The sequence below is a fragment of the Sapajus apella genome, unplaced genomic scaffold (assembly GCF_009761245.1).
Source record: "Sapajus apella isolate SASKATOON/1434 unplaced genomic scaffold, GSC_monkey_1.0 scaffold94, whole genome shotgun sequence".
NCBI lineage: Eukaryota > Metazoa > Chordata > Mammalia > Primates > Cebidae > Sapajus > Sapajus apella.
The window spans coordinates 4,490,858-4,512,391 of record NW_022437034.1 but is presented as its reverse complement, the minus strand read 5'-3'; the positions used below and the strand labels follow the sequence as shown (position 1 = coordinate 4,512,391).

The 21,534-nt window shown below is 41.8% G+C and overlaps 2 protein-coding genes and 1 long non-coding RNA gene across 7 annotated transcripts in view; 2 read left to right on the top strand and 1 right to left on the bottom strand.

The window, feature by feature from the left end:
* CFAP70 (cilia and flagella associated protein 70) overlaps positions 1–17,361 on the top strand; it is a 127,161-nt gene extending 109,800 nt beyond the window's left edge. For all 5 annotated transcript variants that reach the window (XM_032256343.1, XM_032256340.1, XM_032256341.1 and 2 more), the window contains 2 exons: positions 14,921–14,968; positions 17,045–17,361. In XM_032256343.1, coding sequence (XP_032112234.1) covers positions 14,921–14,968; positions 17,045–17,125 — 129 coding nt within the window. In that variant the 3' untranslated portion in view covers positions 17,126–17,361. The remainder of the gene's footprint in view (positions 1–14,920; positions 14,969–17,044) is intronic.
* Positions 1–21,033, bottom strand: part of LOC116535409 — a 28,896-nt gene extending 7,863 nt beyond the window's left edge. Inside the window, exons 1-2 of the long non-coding RNA XR_004262187.1 lie at positions 20,968–21,033; positions 1,040–1,044 (exon numbers count right to left, since the gene is read on the bottom strand). This is a non-coding gene — a long non-coding RNA (uncharacterized LOC116535409). The remainder of the gene's footprint in view (positions 1–1,039; positions 1,045–20,967) is intronic.
* On the top strand, positions 18,352–20,300 carry MRPS16 (mitochondrial ribosomal protein S16). Its single transcript, XM_032256363.1, has 3 exons — positions 18,352–18,565; positions 19,012–19,272; positions 20,050–20,300. Exons 1-3 carry the CDS (start codon positions 18,553–18,555, stop codon positions 20,187–20,189), a joined length of 414 nt encoding a protein of 137 aa, XP_032112254.1. The 5' UTR covers positions 18,352–18,552; the 3' UTR covers positions 20,190–20,300.
* Positions 21,034–21,534: the final 501 nt, after the last annotated feature.

Here is a 21,534-nt window from a genome sequence, read left to right as displayed (position 1 = left end):
AAAAAAAAAAAAAAAAGCGCCACAAACCTCAGTGCCGCTGTTTAAGCCAGCGCAGTGAGTGGCCGCAGGGGAAAACAAACAGACCTCGGCACCTCTTCAACAGGCGACTGGAACACTAACTTAAAAAAGGCTCTGAGGCAGGGAGCCAGGCGATCAGGCTCGGCCAGTCCGACCCCCACAAAAGAACAGCAACCAGAAACTTTGGATTGAGAGTTTCACAGCAAGCGCAGCTGAACCCGGGATGGTCCAGCTTTGTGGGGGAGGGGCGTCCGCCATTACCGAGGCAGCCCACCACTCCGGAGGTAGTCAGCCAATGCTGAGGCAGCCCGCCGTTTCCAAGGCAGCCCGCCGTTTCCAAGGCAACCCGCCACTGCAAAGAGACTCCGCCTCAATAGAGGCGGGCCATCATCACCATGGCAGTTCTAACTACACCCATATAAACAGGACTGCAGGGAAGTTCACTTGGCAGCTGGGTGAAGCCAACAGCAGCTCAGCAAAGCCTCTACAGGCAGACAGTGACTAGGCTGCCTCCTTGCTGGGCAGGGCAGCTCTGAAGGAAAAAAAAAAAAAAGAGAGAAGGCAGCAGCATAACTGAAACTCATAAAGCCCTAAATCCCTGGGGCAGAGCACCTGGGAACAAAGAGCAGTTTATGAGTTCTGCTGCAGCAGACCTAAACGTACCAGCCCAGCAGCTCTGAATGAACAACAGAGCTCACAGCTCACCATTTGAGCTCCTATAAAGAAGAGACTGTCTCCTCAAGCAGCTCCCTGACCCCTATATATCCAAAGAGCCACCTCATAAAGGAGAGATCAGATTGACACTAGGCGGGTATCCTTCTGGGACAAAGATAGCAGAAGAAGAAAACTGGTAACAACCCTTACTGTTCAGCAGCTGCTGCAGGTGAACCCCGGGCAAGCAGGGCCTGGAGTGAACCTCAGCAGACCTACAGCAGAGGGGCCAGACTGTCAGAAGGAAAACCAAGAAATAGAAATAACCTCATCATCAACAAACAGAACATCAATCTAAAAGATTTGAGACCCAATCTGAAAGCCAGCAACTACAAAGTCGACAGGTGGATAAATCCTTAAAGATGGGAAGAAACCAGCGCAAAAAGGATGAAAACACCTGAAACCAGAACACCTCTCCTCTTACAAGGGATCACAACTCCTCACCAGCAAGGGAACAAGGTTGGATGGAGAACGAGTGTGATGAAATGACAGAATCAGACTTCAGAAGGTGGGTAGTAAGAAACTTCTGTGAACTTAAAGAATATGTTCTAACCAAATGCAAAGAAACTAAGAACCTTGAAAAAAGATTTGACGAAATGCTAATGAGAATGGACAAAATAGAAAGGAATATAAGTGAATTGATGGAGCTGAAAAACGCAACACGAGAACTTCGTGAAGCATGCACAAGTATCAACAGTCGAATTGACCAAGCAGAAGAAAGGATATCAGAGGTCGAAGATCAACTCAATGAAATAAAACAGGAAGGCAAGACTGGAGAAAAAAGGGTGAAAAGGAATGAACAAAGTCTCCAAGAAATGTGGGACTATGTGAAAAGACCTAATCTACATTTGATAGGCGTACCTGAATGCGACGAAGAGAACGAATCTAAGCTGGAAAATACTCTTCAGGATATTATCCAGGAAAACTTCCCCAACCTAGCAAGGCAGGCAAACATTCAAGTCCAGGAAATACAGAGAACACCACAAAGATATTCGTCAAGAAGAGCAACCCGAAGGCACATAATCGTCAGATTCACCAGGGTTGAAATGAAGGAGAAAATACTAAGGGCAGCCAGAGAGAAAGGTCGGGTCACCCACAAAGGGAAGCCCATCAGACTCACAGCAGATCTCTCAGCAGAAACCCTACAAGCCAGAAGAGAGTAGGGGCCAATATTCAACATCCTTAAAGAAAGGAACTTTCAACCCAGAATCTATCCAGCCAAACTAAGCTTCATAAGTGAAGGAAAAATAAAATCCTTTGTGAACATGCAAGTACTCAGAGATTTCGTCACCACCAGGCCAGCTTTACAAGAGCTCCTAAAAGAGGCTCTACACATATAAAGGAACAACAAGGACCAGCCACTCCAAAAACATGCCAAAAGGTAAAGAGAATCAACACAATATGAATCTGCATCAACTAAAGGGCAAAACACCCAGCTAGCACCAAAATGGCAGTATCAAATTCGTACATAACAATATTAACCCTAAATGTAAATGGATTAAATGCCCCAATCAAAAGACACAGACTGGCATATTGGATAAAAAGCCAAAACCCATCGGTGTGCTGTATCCAGGAAACCCATCTCACATGCAAGGATACACAAAGGCTCAAAATAAAGGGATGGAGGAAGATTTACCAAGCAAATGGAGAGCAAAAAAAAGCAGGAGTTGCAATTCTCATCTCTGATAAATTAGACTTTAAAGCAACAAAGATCAAAAGAGACAAAGAAGGACATTACGTAATGATAAAAGGATCAATGCAACAAGAAGAGCTAACGATCCTAAATATATATGCTCCCAATACAGGAGCACCCAGATACATAAGGCAAGTTCTTAATGGCTTACAAAGAGACTTAGACTCCCACACAATAATAGTGGGAGACTTTAACACCCCATTGTCAATATTAGACAGATGAACCAGACAGAAAATTAACAAGGATATCCAGGACTTGAACTCAGACCTGGACCAAGCAAACCTAATAGACATTTACAGAACTCTCCACCCCAAATCCACAGAATATACATTCTTCTCAGCACCACATCACACCTACTCTAAAATTGACCACATAATTGGGAGTAAATCACTCCTCAGCAAATGCAAAAGAACGGAAATCGTAACAAACAGTCTCTCAGACCACAGTGCAATCAAGTTAGAACTCAGAATTCAAAAACTAACCCAGAACCGCACAGCTTCATGGAAACTGAACAACTTGCTCTTGAATGTTGACTGGATAAACAATGAAATGAAGACAGAAATAAAGATGTTCTTCGAAACCAATGAGAATGAAGACACAACATACCAGAATCTCTGGGACACATTTAAAGCAGTCTCTAGAGGAAAATATATAGCAATAAGTGCCCACATGAGAAGCAAGGAGACATCAAAAATTGACACCCTATCGTCAAAACTGAAAGAGCTAGAGGAGCAAGATCAAAAAAACTCAAAGTCTAGCAGAAGACAAGAAATAGGTAAGATCAGAGCAGAACTGAAGGAGATAGAGACACAAAAAACCCTTCAAAAAATCAAATCCAGGAGCTGGTTTTTTGAAAAGATCAACAAAATAGACAGACCACTAGCCAGATTAATAAAAAAGAAAAGAGAGAATAACCAAATTGATGCAATAAAAAACGATAAAGGGGATATCACTACAGATTCCACAGAAATTCAAACCATCATCAGAGATTTTTTTTTTTTTTTGAGATACGTTCCATCAATACCTAGCTTATTGAGGGCATCAGAGATTATTACAAACAACTCTATGTACATAAACTAATAAACCTGGAAGAAATGGATAAATTCCTGGACACTTGCCTCCTCCCAAGCCTAAACCAGGAAGAAGCCAAAACCTTGAACAGACCCATAACAAGGCCTGAAGTTGAGGCAGCAATTAAGAGCTTACCACCAAAAAAAGCCCAGGTCCAGATGGGTTCACAGCCGAATTCTACCAGACATACAAAGAGGAGCTGGTACCATTCCTTCTGAAACTATTCCAAACAATACAAAAAGAGGGAATTCTTCCCAAATCATTTTATGAGACCAACATCATCCTGATTCCAAAACCCGGCAGAGACTCAACAAGAAAAGAAAACTTCAGGCCAATATGCATGATGAACATAGATGGAAAAATCTTCAATAAAATACTGACAAGCCGATTGCAACAGCACATCAAAAAGCTTATCCACCATGATCAAATAGGCTTCATCCCGGGGATGCAAGGCTGGTTCAACATACGCAAGTCTATAAATGTAATTCACCACATAAACAGAACCAAAGACAAAAACCACATGATTATCTCAATTGATGCAGAGAAGGCCTTTGACAAAATTCAACAGCCCTTTATGCTAAAAACCCTCAATAAGCTAGGTATTGATGGAACGTATCTCAAAATAATAAAAGCTATTTATGACAAACCAACAGCCAATATCATACTGAATGGGCAAAAACTGGAAGCATTCCCCTTGAAATGTGGCACCAGACAAGGATGCCCTCTCTCACCACTGCTATTCAATATAGTATTAGAAGTTCTAGCCAGAGCAATCAGGCAAGAAAAAGAAATAAAGGGCATTCAAATAGGAAAGGAGGAAGTCAAATTGTCTCTATTTGCAGACGACATGATTGTATATCTAGAAGACCCCATCGTCTCAGCCCCAAATCTCCTGAAACTGATAAGCAAGTTCAGCAAAGTCTCAGGATACAAAATCAATGTGCAAAAATCACATGCATTCCTATACACCAATAACAGACTTAAAGAGAGCCAAATCAAGAACAAACTTCCATTCACAATTGCCACAAAGAGAATAAAATACCTAGGAATACGACTAACAAGGAATGTAAAGGACCTCTTCAAGGAGAACTACAAGCCACTGCTCAACGAAATAAGAGAGGACACAAACAGATGGAGAAACATTCCATGTTCATGGTTAGGAAGAATCAATATCGTGAAAATGGCCATACTGCCCAAAGTAATTTACAGATTCAATGCTATCCCCATCAAGCTACCAATGACCTTCTTCACAGAACTGGAAAAAATCACCTTAAACTTCATATGGAACCAAAGGAGAGCCCACATAGCCAAGTCAATTCTAAGCAAAAAGAACAAAGTGGGAGGCATCACACTAACGGACTTCAAACTATACTACAAGGCTACAGTAATCAAAACAGCATGGTACTGGTACCAAAACAGAGATATAGACCAATGGAACAGAACAGAGGCCTCAGAGGCAACACAACATATCTACAACCATCTGATCTTTGACAAACCAGACAAAAACAAGCAATGGGAAAAGGATTCCCTGTTTAATAAATGGTGTTGGGAAAGCTGGCTAGCCATGTGCAGAAAGCAGAAACTGGACCCCTTCCTGACACCTTACACTAAAATTAACTCCAGATGGATTAAAGACTTAAACATAAGACCTAACACCATAAAAACCCTAGAAGAAAATCTAGGCAAAACCATTCAGGACATAGGTGTAGGCAAGGACTTCATGACCAAAACACCAAAAGCATTGACAACAAAAGCCAAAATAGACAAATGGGACCTAATCAAACTCCACAGCTTCTGCACAGCAAAAGAAACAGTGATGAGAGTGAATCGGCAACCAACAGAATGGGAAAAAATTTTTGCAGGTTACCCATCTGACAAAGGGCTCATATGCAGAATTTACAAATAACTAAAACAGATCTACAAGAAAAAAACAAACAAGCCCATTCAAAAGTGGGCAAAGGATGTGAACAGACACTTTACAAAAGAAGACATTCATAAGGTCAACAAACATATGGAAAAAATGCTCATCATCACTGGTCATCAGAGAAATGGAAATCAAAACTACATTGAGATACCATCTCACGCCAGTTAGAATGGCGATCATTAAAAAATCTGGAGACAACAGATGCTGGAGAGGATGTGGAGAAATAGGAACACTTTTGCACTGTTGGTGGGAGTGTAAATTAGTTCAACCATTGTGGAAGACAGTGTGGCGATTCCTCAAGGACCTAGAAATAGAAATTCCATTTGACCCAGCAATCCCATTACTGGGTATATATCCAAAGGATTACAAATTGTTCTACTATAAGGACACGTGCACACGAATATTCATTGCAGCACTGTTTACAATAGCAAAGACCTGGAACCAACCCAAATGCCCATCGACGATAGACTGGATAGGGAAAATGTGGCACATATACACCGTGGAATATTATGCAGCCATCAAAAACGATGGGTTTGTGTCCTTTGTAGGGACATGGATGAACCTGGAAATCATCATTCTCAGCAAAGTGACAGAAGAGCAGATCAAACACCGCATGTTCTCACTCATAGGCGGGTGTTGAACAATGAGAACACATGGACACAGGGAGGGGAGCACTACACACTGGGGTCAGTTGGGGGGAAATAGGGGAGGGATGGTGGGGGGTGGGGAGCTGGGGAGAGATAGCAAGGGGAGAGATGCCAGATGTAGGTGATGGGGAGGAAGGCAGCAAATCACACTGCCACGTGTGTACCTATGCAACAGTCTTGCACGTTCTTCACATGTACCCCAAAACCAAAAACGCAATAAAATTAATAAATGGGAAAAAAAAGATATCACAGAAAAAAAAAAGAGAAAAAAGTGAAGTGCAAGATTATATGACTTTTTGTATACGAATGAAGAAAATACATACGAATCTCTTCTTTAGTGAAAAAGAAGCACAGGGAGGATAAACCAGAGATTAATGAGAGTAGATTCTGTAGGACATGAGTGGGCATGGGTAGAGGAGGGAGGAAATGAGGGGGATGACACTGTGATTGTCTCTTTTTATAGAGTTCTGAATTTTGGGACCATGCCAATGTTTCACACGTGTGTGTGTGTGTGTGTGTGTGTGTGTGTGTGTGTATGTGTGTGTGTGTATATATATATATATATATATATATATGGAGAGAGGGAGAGGGAGAGAGAGAGAGAGAGAGATGGAGTTTAGCTCAGTTGCCCAGGATGGAGTATAATGGCACAATCTTGGCTCACTGCAACCTCCACCTTCTGGGTTCAAGAAACTTTCCTGCCTCAGCCTCCGAAGTAGCCAGGATTACAGACATGCACCACCACACCTGGCTAATTTTTGTAGTTATAGTAGAGACGGGGTTTCATCATGTTGGCCAGGCTGGTCTTGAACTTCTGGCCTCATGATACGCCCACCTTGGCCTCCCAAAGTGCTGGGATTACAGGCATGAGCCACCGCACCCGGCTCATATATTTTTAAAAAAAGAAAATCAGCAAGAAATGGGGAGAGCACATAATTACATACAAACAAAACCAAATAAAATTGTACTTTAAATGAATAACATAATTACATTGACAGTGCAGAAAAATAATTAACTCATGGTACTTTTGAAAACATTCTTTGCAATGTAGACTAATACCTACTATGTATCAGGCTAAAGAGAAAAAACCTTAATACACATTTTCAAGTATAATTTTAGGCATGAGTTAGCAGTTCTGAAATTACTATTCTATGATTTAACAAATAATTATGTTGCAGACAATGGGTGTCACATTTTTCACTGTGCTTCAAAGGAAGTTACAAATATGGAAACAAGAAGAATAGAATGACCTGGTAGTGGTGGATCAGAATGGGAGATACTAATAAGAGCTCATGGTTTGATACATTACATAGGTATAGGTATAAATTGATATATAGAAATATTTGTGTATTTATAGAAATATATTCATATGTGTCCTACTATATCTCAAAAATAAATAGCGGTAGTGGGGGACATAAGCACATCTAATGCTCAGGTCTTGGTTTCTAAATCCATTTAAGAAATGAGGACATTGTCCAATTTAGAAGGAAAGGGGTTGTGGGGGGACCAGAGGCTTCTTGTAAGATGGCCAAAAATTCCAGAACTAGTGCAAGGAAAGTAAAAGATGAGTCTGAGATGTCTTGTTGAGTCAGAAAGTAAAAAATGTTCAAAGAAAGACTGGCACATATCAAAAAGGCATAAGGAAAAAATAAAAGGAACAGGAACAAGCTTAAATTAGGGGCGCCCACTGTCCAAAATAAGGAAAACTTGAGCATCCAAATAAATAATTGTAGAAAAGGATTACATATGAGAATGGATGAAGGCCGGGCGCGGTGGCTCAAGCCTGTAATCCCAGCACTTTGAGAGGCTGAGGTGGGTGGATCACGAGGTCAAGAGATCGAGACCATCCTGGTCAACATGGTGAAACCCTGTCTCTACTAAAACTACAAAAAAATTAGCTGGGCATGGTGGCGCGTGTCTGTAGTCCCAGCTACTCAGGAGGCTGAGGCAGGAGAATTGCCTGAACCCAGGAGGCGGAGGTTGTGGTGAGCCGAGATCGCGCCATTGCACTTCAGCCTGGGTAACATGAGTGAAACTCCATCGCAAAAAAAAAAAAAAAAAGAATGGATGAGCCCACAGCGATATAATTAAACAAATAAGTGGCAGAGAAAGGAAAGCTTACAGTAAAAGGCCAACTACTAAATGTATGAAGAATGATGGAATTAGAAAATTGCAATTTGGAAACCATCATAATAGATTCAGTGGACAATCATCAATGTATGCTAAAATTATGGTTGAAAAGTTCAAAGAGTAAGAGAATATTTCATAGTCTCAGAGTATCTCCCCACAAGATACCTATTAATTACAAAGTGGAAAATAGTAACATTAGAGTAGAAAAACGTGACAGCAATGTAATAAATGATCAAAGTTAACATCACAGGTATTGAGATAAGCAGCTTGTGCTTTCTGATATGATACACTGAGAACATAACATTTTTGTGGTATTCCTGTTAAAAGTTCATAACCTGATATGATTATGAGGGAACATCAGACAAACATGAATTGGGGAATAGTTTACCAAATAGTGCTCTGTATTTGATTGAGCCATGCATGTCTGGGTGCGCATGGCTGGTGCAGTGAGGCTGCGAATGGCTCATTGAATCACTTGTGGTTCCTTTGGTCACTCACTCCTCTCCTATTTGGATGGCTGTGGTGGCTCCTGAGCTGGTGCATGCCAATGGGTGCTGACCCCCTTCGCAAGGGGGAGGCGTGCATTAAAAAAAAAAAAAAGCCAATGTCACAAAACACAAAGACTCAACAACTATTCCAGATTAAAAGAAACTGAAGACATAAATAATGAATACAATGCATGATCTTGGATTTTATTTTGTTATAAAGGACATTATTGGCCTAGGCATGGTGGTCATGCCTGTAATCCTGGCACTTTGGTAGGCTAAGGCAGGAGGATTGGTTGAGCCCAGGAATTTGAGAACAGTCTGGATGACATAGTGAGACCTTATCTCTACAAAATGTTAAAACGATTAACTGGGCGTGGTGGCACCTTATAGTCCCAGCTACTTGGGAGGCTGAGGTGGGAGACTGCTTGAACCCAGGAGGTCGAGGCAGCAGTGAGCTGTGTTCATACCACTGCACTCCAGCTGGGTGATAGAGCAAGATCCTGTCTCAAATAAATGAATGAGTGAATGAAAAAATGAATTAATAATATTATTGGAACAATTGGAAAAATCCAGATAAGGTCTGTAGATTAGATAATAGTGTTCCATCTATTATTAGATATTATTTGTATACTTTGTGATAGAATAGTGTTCTATCTATTAGATATTATTAGTATACTTCCTGATTGTGAAATTGTACTGTGGTTATATAAGAGAATATCCTTGATTTTAGAAAACACACCCTAAAGTATTAACATTGAATCATAACTCCAATTTACTTGCAAATGTTCAGGAAAAGTTAGGTGTATTATTTAACAAAAAATTATGTTGTGGATAATGTGAATATATATATATATACACACACGCACAAACATCTATTTTAACTTTTCTATATTTTTCTAACTTTTATACACACACACACACACACACACACACACACACACACACACACAGATCCCTCCTTGTCCCCCAGGAATGTGTTCTTAAGACCCCCCACCAGTGGATACCCGTAATGAAGGATAGTACTGAATCCTATATATGCTATGCATGAATTTCTTTTTAAAAATAATACTTTTTTTCCTAATAGCCCACGGGTGCTAGTAAATATCCACAATTTATTTTTCCTCCTTCACAATTTCATGGATAGAAGATAAGTTGAGGGCCGGGCGCGGTGGCTCAAGCCTGTAATCCCAGCACTTTGGGAGGCCGAGGCGGGTGGATCACGAGGTCAAGATCGAGACCATCCTGGTCAACATGGTGAAACCCCGTCTCTACTAAAAACACAAAAAATTAGCTGGGCATGATGGTGCGTGCCTGTAATCCCAGCTACTCAGGAGGCTGAGGCAGGAGCATTGCCTGAACCCAGGAGGCGGAGGTTGTGGTGAGCCGAGATCGCGCCATTGCACTCCAGCCTGGGTAACATGAGTGAAACTCCGTCTCAAAAAAAAAAAGAAGATAAGTTCATACCACATATCTTAGCAACCTCAGCATACAATGTTTTTTCTATCCTGATTAAGTCAAGAGCTTTCACCTTTTCATGTAAAGGAGAGACTTTATGGCTTCTCTTTGGCATATCCAAATTGCCAGCACCACTACTTTTGTGTTTTAAGTCCATTATTAAATAAAATAAAGGTGACTTGAATACAAGCACTGTGAGACCATGACAGTTGATCTGATAACTGAGAGGACTGTGAAGCAACTAATTGGCAGGTAGTGTCTACAGTGGGGATATGCTGGACAAAGGGATGACTCAGGTCCTGGGAGGGATGGCACAAGATTTCATCACACTCCTCAGAACAGCAATGTGCAATTTAAAAGTTATGAATTGTTTATTTCTGGAATTTTCCATTTAATATTTTCAGATCTTGGTGGGCTAAGATTGACCTTGGGTAAGTGATGGTGTGGAAAGCAAAACCTCAGATAAGGGGGACTACTGTGTATATTTATATATACAGTACATGTATTATTTCCTGAGGAAAGGAAGAGAACTGTTTTTATAACTTTTACTTAATCTGAAATTATGTCAAAAAATTTTAAAAATACTCCTTAAAATAATGCAGATTGACACCACACTACACACCCACTAGAATAGCTTAAATTAAAAAGATAGGCCAGGCATGGTGGCTCATGCCTATATCCCAGCACTTTGGGAGGCTGAGATGGGTAAATTGCTTGAGTCCAGGAGTTTGAGACCAGTTTGGACAGCGTGGTGAAACCCTGTCTGATATGGTTTTGCTGTGTCCCCACCCAAATCTCATATTGAATGGTAACTCTCACAATTTCCATGTGTTGTGAGAAGAACCAGTAGGAGGTGAGTGAATTATTTGGTGGTGGGGAAGGGGGGGTCTTTCCTGCACTGTCCTCCTGGTAGTAAATGAGTCTCATAAGATCTGATGGTTTTTTTTTTTTTTGAGACGGAGTTTCGCTCTTGTTACCCAGGCTGGAGTGCAATGGCACAATCTCCGCTCACCGCAACCTCCGCCTCCTGGGTTCAGGCAATTCTCCTGTCTCAGCCTCCTGAGTAGCTGGGATTACAGGCACGCGCTACCATGCCCAGCTAATTTTTTGTATTTTTAGTAGAGACGGGGTTTCACCGTGTTGACCAGGATGGTCTCGAAGATCTGATAGTTTTAAAAATGGGAGTTTCCCTACACAAGCTTCTTTTTGCCTGCTGCCATCCATGTAAGACATGACTTGCTCATCCTTGCCTTCCACCATGATTGTGAGGCCTCCCAGCCACTTGGAACTGTGAGTCCAATTAAACCTCTTTACTTTGTAAATTTTCCAGTCTTGAGTATGTCTTTATCAGCAGCATGAAAAGGGACTAATACAGTAAATAAAAAAATACAAAGATTAGCTAGGCGTCGTGGCATGTGCCTGTAGTCCCAGCTACTTGGGAGGCTGAGATGAGAGAATGACTTGATCCTGGAAGGTTGAGGCTGCAGTGAGTCCCTGTGATGGCACCACTGCACGCCAGCCTGGGCAACAGAGTGAGATCTTATCTTAAAAAAAAAGATAGATAATGCCAAGTATTAACAAGGATGTACATAAACTGGAATCCTCACATATTACTGGTAGGGTTGTAAATTATTACAACCACTTTGGAAAACAGTTTGTCAGATTCTAAAAAATTTACATATATTTACCATATGTCCAAGCAATTTTACCTCTCTTTATGTAGTCAAGAGAAATGAAGACATATGTCCACAAAAAAATTTGTATATGAATTTTTATCACAGCATTTAATAATAGCCCAAAACTGGGAACATTTTAAATGTCCATCAGTGAATGGGTAAACAAAATAAGGTGCACTACTCAGCAGTTAAAATGAAATTCTGATTCATGTAACAATATGGATAAACCTCAAAAATATTATGATAAGTGAAAAAAGCAAGGCACAGAAGACTATATATTATTTGATTCTATTTATTTGAAATAAGGAAAATAGATCAATGGTTGTCTGGAGCCAAAGGTGGAGATGAAGACTAACTGCAAACAGGCATGAAAGAACTTTTTGGGGTAATAGGAGTCTTCTAACACTGGATTGTGTTGATGCTTGCATGACAGAATGTTAAAATTTGTGAATTTTATGGTATGTAAGTTATATCTTAATATAGTTATTTTTTATAAAGACATTATATAGTACCTGCAAAATGGGAAACAAATGGACTCTTCACTAAATGGTGGTGGGACAACTGGCTACTATCCATATTAAAAAAAATTAGTTCCTTACCTCATACCACACACACAATTCCAACTGGTTTAAAGACCTAAGTTTTTTTCTTAAGAGACAGGGTCTTGCTCTGTTGCCCAGGCAGGAGTGTGTAGTGCAGTGGCACGATCCTGGGCTCAAGGGATCCCCCTACTTTAGCCTTCTGAGTGGTTGGGACTACAGGCGTGTACCACCACTCCTGGCTATTTTATTATGTGTAGAGACAGAGTCTCACTATGTTGCCCAGGCTAGTCTTGAACTCCTGGCCTCAAGTAATCCTCATGACTCAGCCTTCCAAAGAGCTACAATTATAGGCATGAGCCTCTGTGCCCAGCCCTAAAGATCTAAGTCTTTTTTTTTTTTTTTTGGTATCCAGGCTGGAGTACCGTGGCAGGAAGACAGTTCATTTGCTGTCTTGACCTTCTGGGCTCAAGTGATCCTACTGCCTCAGCCTCCCAAGTATCTGGGGCAACAGGTGTGTGTCATCATGCCAAATTTTTTTCATTTTTGTAGAGACAGAGTCTCACCATGTTGCCCAGGCTGGTCTTGGAACAACTGGGCTCAAGCGATCCTTCCCTGCATCAGCCTCGCAAAGTGCTGAGATTACAGGCATGAACCACTGCACCCAACCTTGTGCCCATTTTAAAATCAGATTGTAAAGTTTTTTTCCTTATTGTAGCAGCTATTTATATAACCTGGATGCTAATCCTTCATTAGTTATAAATTCTGCAAATATTTATAATAAAGTCCTTAAACTTTAGTGTCATTCGTTATACATGAGTTTCCAACTTTAAAGTAGTGGGAAAATCACTTGAGCCTGGAAGATGGAGGCTGCAGTGAGCTGTGATTGTGCCACTGCACTCCAGCCTGAATGACAGAGCCAGACCCTGTCTCAAAAAAGAAAAAAAAAGTGGGGGGACATGGGGAATGGCACAGGAATATGTAGTTTGCTGATGTGGAGACTGTAAAATTTAATACATGTATGAGAAGAAGGTCTGCATTACTAGTAAGCATAAGAATGCAACTTAGAATAATGATGTGGCAGAAATTCACAGCCATCAGATTGGCAAAAATTAAAGTATGGTATTAGCACTGATGAAAATTCTCATAATTACAATTGGATGTAAATTGGCATGACCACTTTTAAGTGCAATGTGGCATTATTTAGTTACATTCATATCTACAATTCAGCAATGTCATATCTAGATAATAGTGCTAAGAAAAATACAAGAAGATACATACATCGCCTCTAATACCAGCTACTCAGGAGGCTGAGGCAGGAGAATCACTTGAACCTGGGTGGCAGAGGTTGCAGTGAGCCAAGATTGTGCCACTGCACTCCAGCCTCGGTGGTGACAGAGCGAGACTCCATCTCAAAAAAAAAAAAAAAAAGAAAAAGAAAAAGAAAGAAAAGAAAATATGTACAAGGATTTTACTGCAGGAATGTTCATGATATCAGAAAAATTATTTTTCAAAATTGTTTTTGCTATTCAGGATCCTCACATCACTGGGGCCTCTGCCTCCCTGTGGCAGTAGGGAAACAAAGGTAACAGGGTCGGAAAGAAGGATGTGCTGGAAAATGCCACTGGCAATTCAGTGAACTTCAGGTGGGAACATTTCAAAGTGTAGATTTGTAGGAAGTAAGGATTTGGCGTATGAAAGTTTTGTGAACTAGTAAAAATTTCATACGGACTAGCATTAATTAGAAAATTGGACTAGGTATTCCCCAAGTCCCCTTCAGACCTGAATATTCTGTGGTTCTTACATATTTAAGCTTTCCCAAGTGACTTCACATACTCTCAGTTACTATGTAACAAACTTGTGAAGTTGAATAGTGGATTCCTATTATCTCATTTAACTCCTGGAGGAGTGGTTCATGCAAAGAATAATATTAACTGGGGGGTGGGGGAAGTAGTTAGTGTTCTTATATCTAGATGTTCATAGAAGTAATTCTGAAACCTACTTTTTCTAATTTCTAGAGACAGAATAATGTAGTAGTTAAAAACTTGGACTCTGGAGTCAAACTGCATTGTTTTAAAACCTGGCTCCTCTACTTATTAGCTTCATAAACCTGGCAAATTACTTAACCTGTCTGTAAACTGGGAATAATAAATAACAGTAGTTATCTCCTAGGTCTTGAGGAGTAAGAGTGAATTTAGGTAAAGCACTGAAAACGTCAACAATGAAAATAATGTAAATGACACAGTGCAAACTGGTAGGTGTTAATTATTACTAACAGAATGACTTCAATCCTAAGAGGAACAAATGACTCACGGTGCTTTAAAAAAAAAAAATGAGAGGCCAAGTTATCTTTAAGCTTTTCAAAATGAAGGAGAAATTTAAAACAACAACAACAACTCTTTTTCTCCCTACCACCTTTCATTTGCTAGCTTCCCCTCTGAATTCAGAGGTTCTTAACTGGAAGGTGTAGAAGCCTCTGACTTAGGTGGAAACAGCTGAGGCAATGTATTTTCCTTACCATAATGTTTATGACCTGTCATCATCACCAGCTGCTGAACTTTTTTTCAGGTTGGACGGCAATTAGAAGCTGAGCAGGCCTACAAGTACACGAAAAAGGTATGACATAGATGCCTTTGTCATTTGCCTGCCCCATGTTGAGGGTGGGAAATTAGGAGGGAGGTACTGGCTTAATTCAGGACTTTCATAATGTTAGTATTTTTTCTAGAGGCTTTTCTTGCCATCTTTGCCATTATCAATGGGCTGCTGGGTTTGTAATAATAACCTACATATTGCCATGGGTGATCTTTCTTCCAACTCTTGAGAGAATATATAATAGTTAATAGAAAGATAGCCTGGGAGTCAGTCAACCTGAATTATGATTCTGGTTTTGCCATTAACTTACTGTGTTGATAATATTGTGAGCTTCATTTTTCTCATGTGTAAAATGTAGGGGTTGGTCTAGTCTAGGGGTCAGCAAACTTTTTCTATAAAGGGCAAAATAGGAAATTTTGGGGGATTTGTAGGCCAAACAGTTTGTTGCAACTACTAAACTCTGCACTTGTAGTACAAAAGCAGCTACAGATAACACGAGTGAATGGCTGTGTTCCAATAGAATTTTACTTACGAAAAACAGGTAGTGAGCTGGATTTGGCTCATGAACAGCCCCTGGTCTGTTTTATCAGTTACATATACATACATATTTTGAAACAGAGTCTCGCACTGTTGCCCAGGCTGGAGTGCAAGAGCACAATCTCAGCTCACTGCAACCTCCACCTCTGCAATTCTTGTGCCTCAGCCACCCAAGTAGCTGGGATTACAGGCATGTACCACCACACCCAGCTGATTTTTTGTATTTTTAATATAGACAGGGTTTTGCTATGTTGGCCAGGCTAGTCTCGAACTCCTGGTCTCAAGTGATCTTCCCACCTCAGCCTCCCAAAGTGTTGGAATTACAGGTGTGAGCCACTGCGCCCAGCCTGTTCTATTAGTTATGAATCCCAAGTAACTTGAAAGACAGTGGTTTAAACAAATTAGTGTTTTCTCATCTAATGAAAAGCCCAGGGCTGGTACCACAGCTCCATAATGTTATCAGGGACCCAACATCTTGTTTGTGCTCCACCAATTGTAGCATGCAGTTTCTATCCCTCACAGTTGCAAGACAGCCAGTGTAGCTTGCTGTCATGTCCATGTTTTCAGGCAAGATAAAGAACATTAAGGAAAAGGGGCCATGCTACTTCCCTTCCCTTTAAAGGACTTTACCTAAATAAAGGGCGTCTCCAGGTGTTCTACCCAATGATTTTAGTTTACATTTCATTAGGCCACAGTTGATCATATGACTACCTCTAGCTGCACTGGAAGCAGGAAAATGTGGCTTTTTAGCTGATAGCATTGCTACCTTGAAAATAAATTAAGGTTTTGTTAGTGGCCGGGCGCGGTGGCTCAAGCCTGTAATCCCAGCACTTTGGGAGGCCGAGGTGGGTGGATCACGAGGTCAAGAGATCGAGACCATCCTGGTCAATATGATGAAACCCCGTCTCTACCAAAAATACAAAAAATTAGCTGGGCATGGTGGTGCGTGCCTGTAATCCCAGCTACTCAGGAGGCTGAGGCAGGAGAATTGCCTGAACCCAGGAGGCGGAGGTTGCGGTGAGCCGAGATCGCCCCATTGCACTCCAGCCTGGGTAACATGAGTGAAACTCCGTCTCAAAAAAAAAAAAAAAAAAGATTTTGTTAGTAAGAAAGAATGGGTATTCAGTAGGCGCCTAGATGTCTCTACTACATATCTAGATTCTAAAACTAAAACCAGATCTAATACAAGCCTATTTCCTGATTCCCTGCTGTCATTTGCCAAATGGGAATACTACACATTAGTCAAGAGATGCTGGTAATAATGTGAACACTTTTTAAAAACAAAAAAAGTAAACTTTAATCAAGTTATCTTACAAAAAAATGTACAGATCATGACTGTTCATAGTGCTTGATGAATTTTCACAAAGTAAACATATCCATGTATCCAAGACAAGGTTCTAAGGTCTTCTAGTTGGAGTTTTCATGAAGTAGGGAATAAAGAGCTAACTCCATCCCAGGGAACTATGTTCTTTAGCTGTAGTCCCACAAAAGACAGGTCTTCAAAGCCACATAAAGTATATCATTTATGACAAGTGTTTTTCCCTTTTTTCTTCTTTCCTGTAGCTGAAATTGAAAGATGAGGCTTTGCTTGCAGAGATCCACACGGTACAGGAAACCGTTGGCTTTGGAAATCCATCTTTCTGATACCTCTCCAGCTGAACAATTTTCTATATGAGACTCTGAGTTCCTTTCCTTCCCAGAGAGTTTCACACCATATGAAGCCTGGAAATGGGCTGCTGGGTTTGTAAAAATAACCTACAAAAGAATCTTCACCATAAATAGAGACCCATTCATTTCTTTCCATTGGCTGTGTTACTGGATGTTTTACTGGTTGATAAGAAACTGGGTCACAATAAAGAATGAAAATATGAAACTCAAAATTCATCAGTGTGGTTCTGGAGTTAACGTATACTGAGTTATTTATAGGTATTATATAAATAGCTATATATAGTGTAATTGCTCTAATAATTATATGGCACATGTATAACATATAATAAAATGTGTATACTGGGGTCATTATTAGGGTTTCTGATGAAAGCTTATTGGATCACTCCTGGAGAAAGGCAGCTGCTAAGATCTCTGGCCAGACAGGAATGAAGGCATCATTTTCAAAGGTGGCCCTGGAGGAAGATTAGGGCAAAGAGCATATTAGCCCTTTGGAACTAACAGTGAACAAAAAAGCTGAACAGAGAGGTCTTGGCTGAAGGTGGAGCTAATGGACACCTTCTCACCAAACACAGGCATTTTCATGGATATAAACCACTACGGCTCTAAGGAGACACCATTACCCTCAACACTGAGGCCATTACTGGGGCTACAGATGTTTAAAAAAGGAAATCGTACTTCACCTCTGCCCAGGATCACAGCATGGAAAATGTAGGAATAAGCCCCCCTTTATTTTTTTAAGGTGTGACTGCCTCGATAGGGGTGGGAGGATCATAGGAGGAAAGGTGAGATGTAAATGTTTTGGTTAACGAGAAGGATAAACTCTAGTCACTTATAATCCTTCTAGTCTCGGCCCTGACGCTACCTCCTCTGTGAAGTCGTCGGCAAGCATTAGGTTTGCCTTCTCTGCTCTCCTTGCACTAGTTTCTCTGCTGTAATCTCACGGTCTCCCCAGCGGACTGTGAGATCCACGAGGAAGAGATAGCGCCCTTTCATATTTGCGTTCTCAGCGTTGCGCCTCGGCACCAACGCGAGCAAGATGGATCGATGTTACAGCACTCCTCTTGGCACGGCTGTGTTTGGCCCCACAATTCTGACTCCGGCACTGACTCACAAGCCTGAGAGGGATCGCACCGCCACTCCCACCAGACACCACCAGAAACGCCTCTTTTGCAGCAGTTTAAGGTACGTTAGGGGTCACCGTGTTGCATCGTGGGAAGTGCAGGGCAGCAAGCGGAAGAGGCGGGGCGAGCGGATCATCCGCTTCCAGAGTCAGGCTTTCAGGCTTGGATAGCCGGGCGGTTCGGATCTGTGTCTACATGTCTCGTGTTTGTGTCGGTCCTCTGCCCCGCCAAGGCCGTATTGTTGGTGCGCGCGGGTAGCGGGGCGCTCCAAGGAGCCGCACCATGGTCCACCTCAGTGAGTTATTGGGCCCCCGCGAGACGTTCCGGGCGGTCACGGGGCTCGGGAGTTTCGGGGCCGGGTGAGGCAGTGGTCTACCTGGCGCGATGGAGGGAACCCAAACCTGAAGCAGCCACACTACCTTACATTTGATCCTTCTCTCAGTTTTTTTTCCCCGCTTAATCACCGCTGAAAAATCCCCACCCCACTGAAGCAGCTAAGGTTCCGACAAGGTCACAGAGCTAGTGAATGGCAAACCCATGCTGAGCGGGTTTGGGTATGAAGAGATCATTGCTGGCTGGAGTGGCCAAGAGGTGTTTCACAAAGAACAACGGTATCTAAGCTGAATTGACAGGAATGGATTGGAAGTGAGGACATTTCAGTGGAAAAAGGGAATTGTTATGTCTGTGTCATTTTGCCCGTTTTGTGCTGTTCTTGTGTCCTAACCAGGTGTTTTTCTACAGATACTCTCCTCTGCAAGGCCTACCATGGAGGCCATTTAACCATCCGCCTTGCCCTGGGTGGCTGCACCAACCGGCCCTTTTACCGAATTGTGGCTGCTCACAACAAGTGTCCCAGAGATGGCCGTTTCATAGAACAGCTGGGCTCCTATGATCCATTGCCCAACAGCCATGGAGAAAAACTCGTTGCCCTCAACCTAGACAGGATCCGTCATTGGATTGGCTGTGGGGCCCACCTCTCTAAGCCTATGGAAAAGCTTCTGGGTAACGAAGCTCTGGTCTTACCTTATTGAGGGGATTTTAAACTGAAGTCAGCTCCAGGACAGTGGGTATAAGAATGATTTTTCGGCCGGGCGTGGTGGCTCATGCCTGTAATCCCAAAAATTTGGGAGGCCGAGGCGGTCAGATCACCTGAGGTCAAGAGTTTGAGACCAGCCTGGCCAACATGGTGAAACCTCGTCACTACTAAAAATACAAAAAAATTAATTAGCTGGGCGTGGTGGTGCCTGCCTGTAGTTCCAGCTACTGGGGAGGCTGAGACAGAAGGATCGCTTGAACCGAGGAGGCGGAGATTGCAGTGAGCCAAGATCATGCCACTGCACTCCATTATGGGCGACAGAGCGAGACTCCATCTCAAAAAAGGAAAAAAAAAAAAAAGATTTTCCTTTTCTCTAGGTTGTCCAGGACTGAAGTGGGAGCTGAAGTTTTGATCTAATTGGCATTTTGAATCTGGAGATCCCGTTTGTGGACTCCTTTGTAAGACTTTTTGGATGACTGGTATTTTATGCTAAAAATGGGAATAGTGTGTTTTGAATGGCCATCTGTCAGTTTGCCTTTTTTAAAGTAAGGGGAATACTTTTAGGAAGTAGACATCCACTGTCTCCTTGCCAGGGAGAGGTAGTACAGAGTTCGGCAAGTGAGGAGCATGGTTTACATCCATACAGTGGGTCAGATCTCAGACCTCCGTTCTGTGAGACAGAGTTCCTAGGGAAGCATTGGCTTATACTGTATTATGATAAGTGAAAAGTCTGTTGCTTTTAGGTCTTGCTGGCTTTTTCCCTCTGCATCCTATGACGATCACAAGTGCTGAGAGACTGCGAAGGAAACGGGCACGTGAAGTCCTGTTAGCGTCTCAGAAAACAGATGCAGAAGCTACAGACACAGAAGCTACAGAAACATAAGTGAGCTGACTTCAAGGAGCATAGCAGTGGGAACAAGGTCATGGTCCTCTTGAAACACTGCAGAGATCTTACTTTTGTTAGATTTGGAGTTCAATAAATGGAGTATCCTGAGTTGCCCTTGCTCTTCTGGCCTGGCCTGCACAGGGCCCAGGGAGAGATTTGTTCTTGTGTGATGTAGAGCTGGGTGTGGGTACTAACTAGCTTTTTTGGACTTTGTCTTGGGAAAGACAGTGGCTGTGGGAGGATTGGATTTTTGAATTGGGCTCTGGGTCTCCTGGACAACTTTACAATCTGCTGGCTTCCAAGACTTCTTGCTTCAAAACCTCCAGCCAGATTATTCATGGCCCATTCAAATCTTCATGTTCTTCCCTCAAGTGCAAGAACAGTTACCTTTCTTATTGATTTTGTAATTGGAGAATTATATTGTCTTGCTTAATGCATATTCCTTTTTTTTTTTTTTTTCTGAGACTGAGTTGGTCTCTTGCCAGGCTGGAGTGCAGTGGCGTGATCTTGGTTCACTGCAATCTCCACCTCCCGGGTTCAAGCAATTCTTCTGCCTCAGCCTCCCAAGTAGCTGGGAGGCACCCACTACCACACCCAGCTAATTTTTGTATTTTTAGTAGAGACAGGTTTTCATCATGTTGGCCAGGATGATCTTGATTTCCTGACCTTGTGATCTGCCTGCCTTGGCCTCCCAAAGTGCTGAGATTACAGGCGTGAGCCACTGCATGCATAAATATACAAAGGTAGATTTGTTTTGCTTTTGGGCTATAATAACCTACCTTTTAAGAATGAGAAACAGCTGGGTTTAAGGGAGTTCAGAATGAATCAAGACTGAACCATTTAAATGTGGCTGTGGTTTCTGCATATATTATGGATGGGATCCTTCTGAGAATACTGGAATAGGGAATTATGACACCAAGCCAATTCAGCTGTGAACCTTATTCTTGTACTTTTCTTTCTTGCTGGTAATTTTATGGAGCAGGTTAAGAAAGCTGCTCTGTGTTAGGATAAACTGTGTACCAGTAATTTTGAGAACCTGTGATGAGTGATGCATTTTACTTGTATCTTTTCCTTCCTACCTTGATGCTAGTAATGTATAAGGGATCTTTATAGTTTGAATGTATTTGAATAATTTCAGTATCCTTTAGCTCTACTTTTTTATTGGACTCACAACGATTCATAGGTCTCAAGTATTCACATGTGTTTTAAAAGCCTGAAGTCAATGAGATGAAACTCAACATCAATAATACGAAGTAACTTGTAAATAAATAATGTAAGGAACTCATTGGGGCAGTGGCTCACACCTGTAATCTCAGCACTTTGGGAGGCTAAGGTGGAAGGA

Excerpts from the sequence above, each read along its gene's own strand:
- MRPS16 (XM_032256363.1), top strand. Across the intron at positions 19,273-20,049 it reads GCCTATGGAAAAGCTTCTGG|GTCTTGCTGGCTTTTTCCCT; the intron begins GTAACGAAGCTC and ends TGTTGCTTTTAG.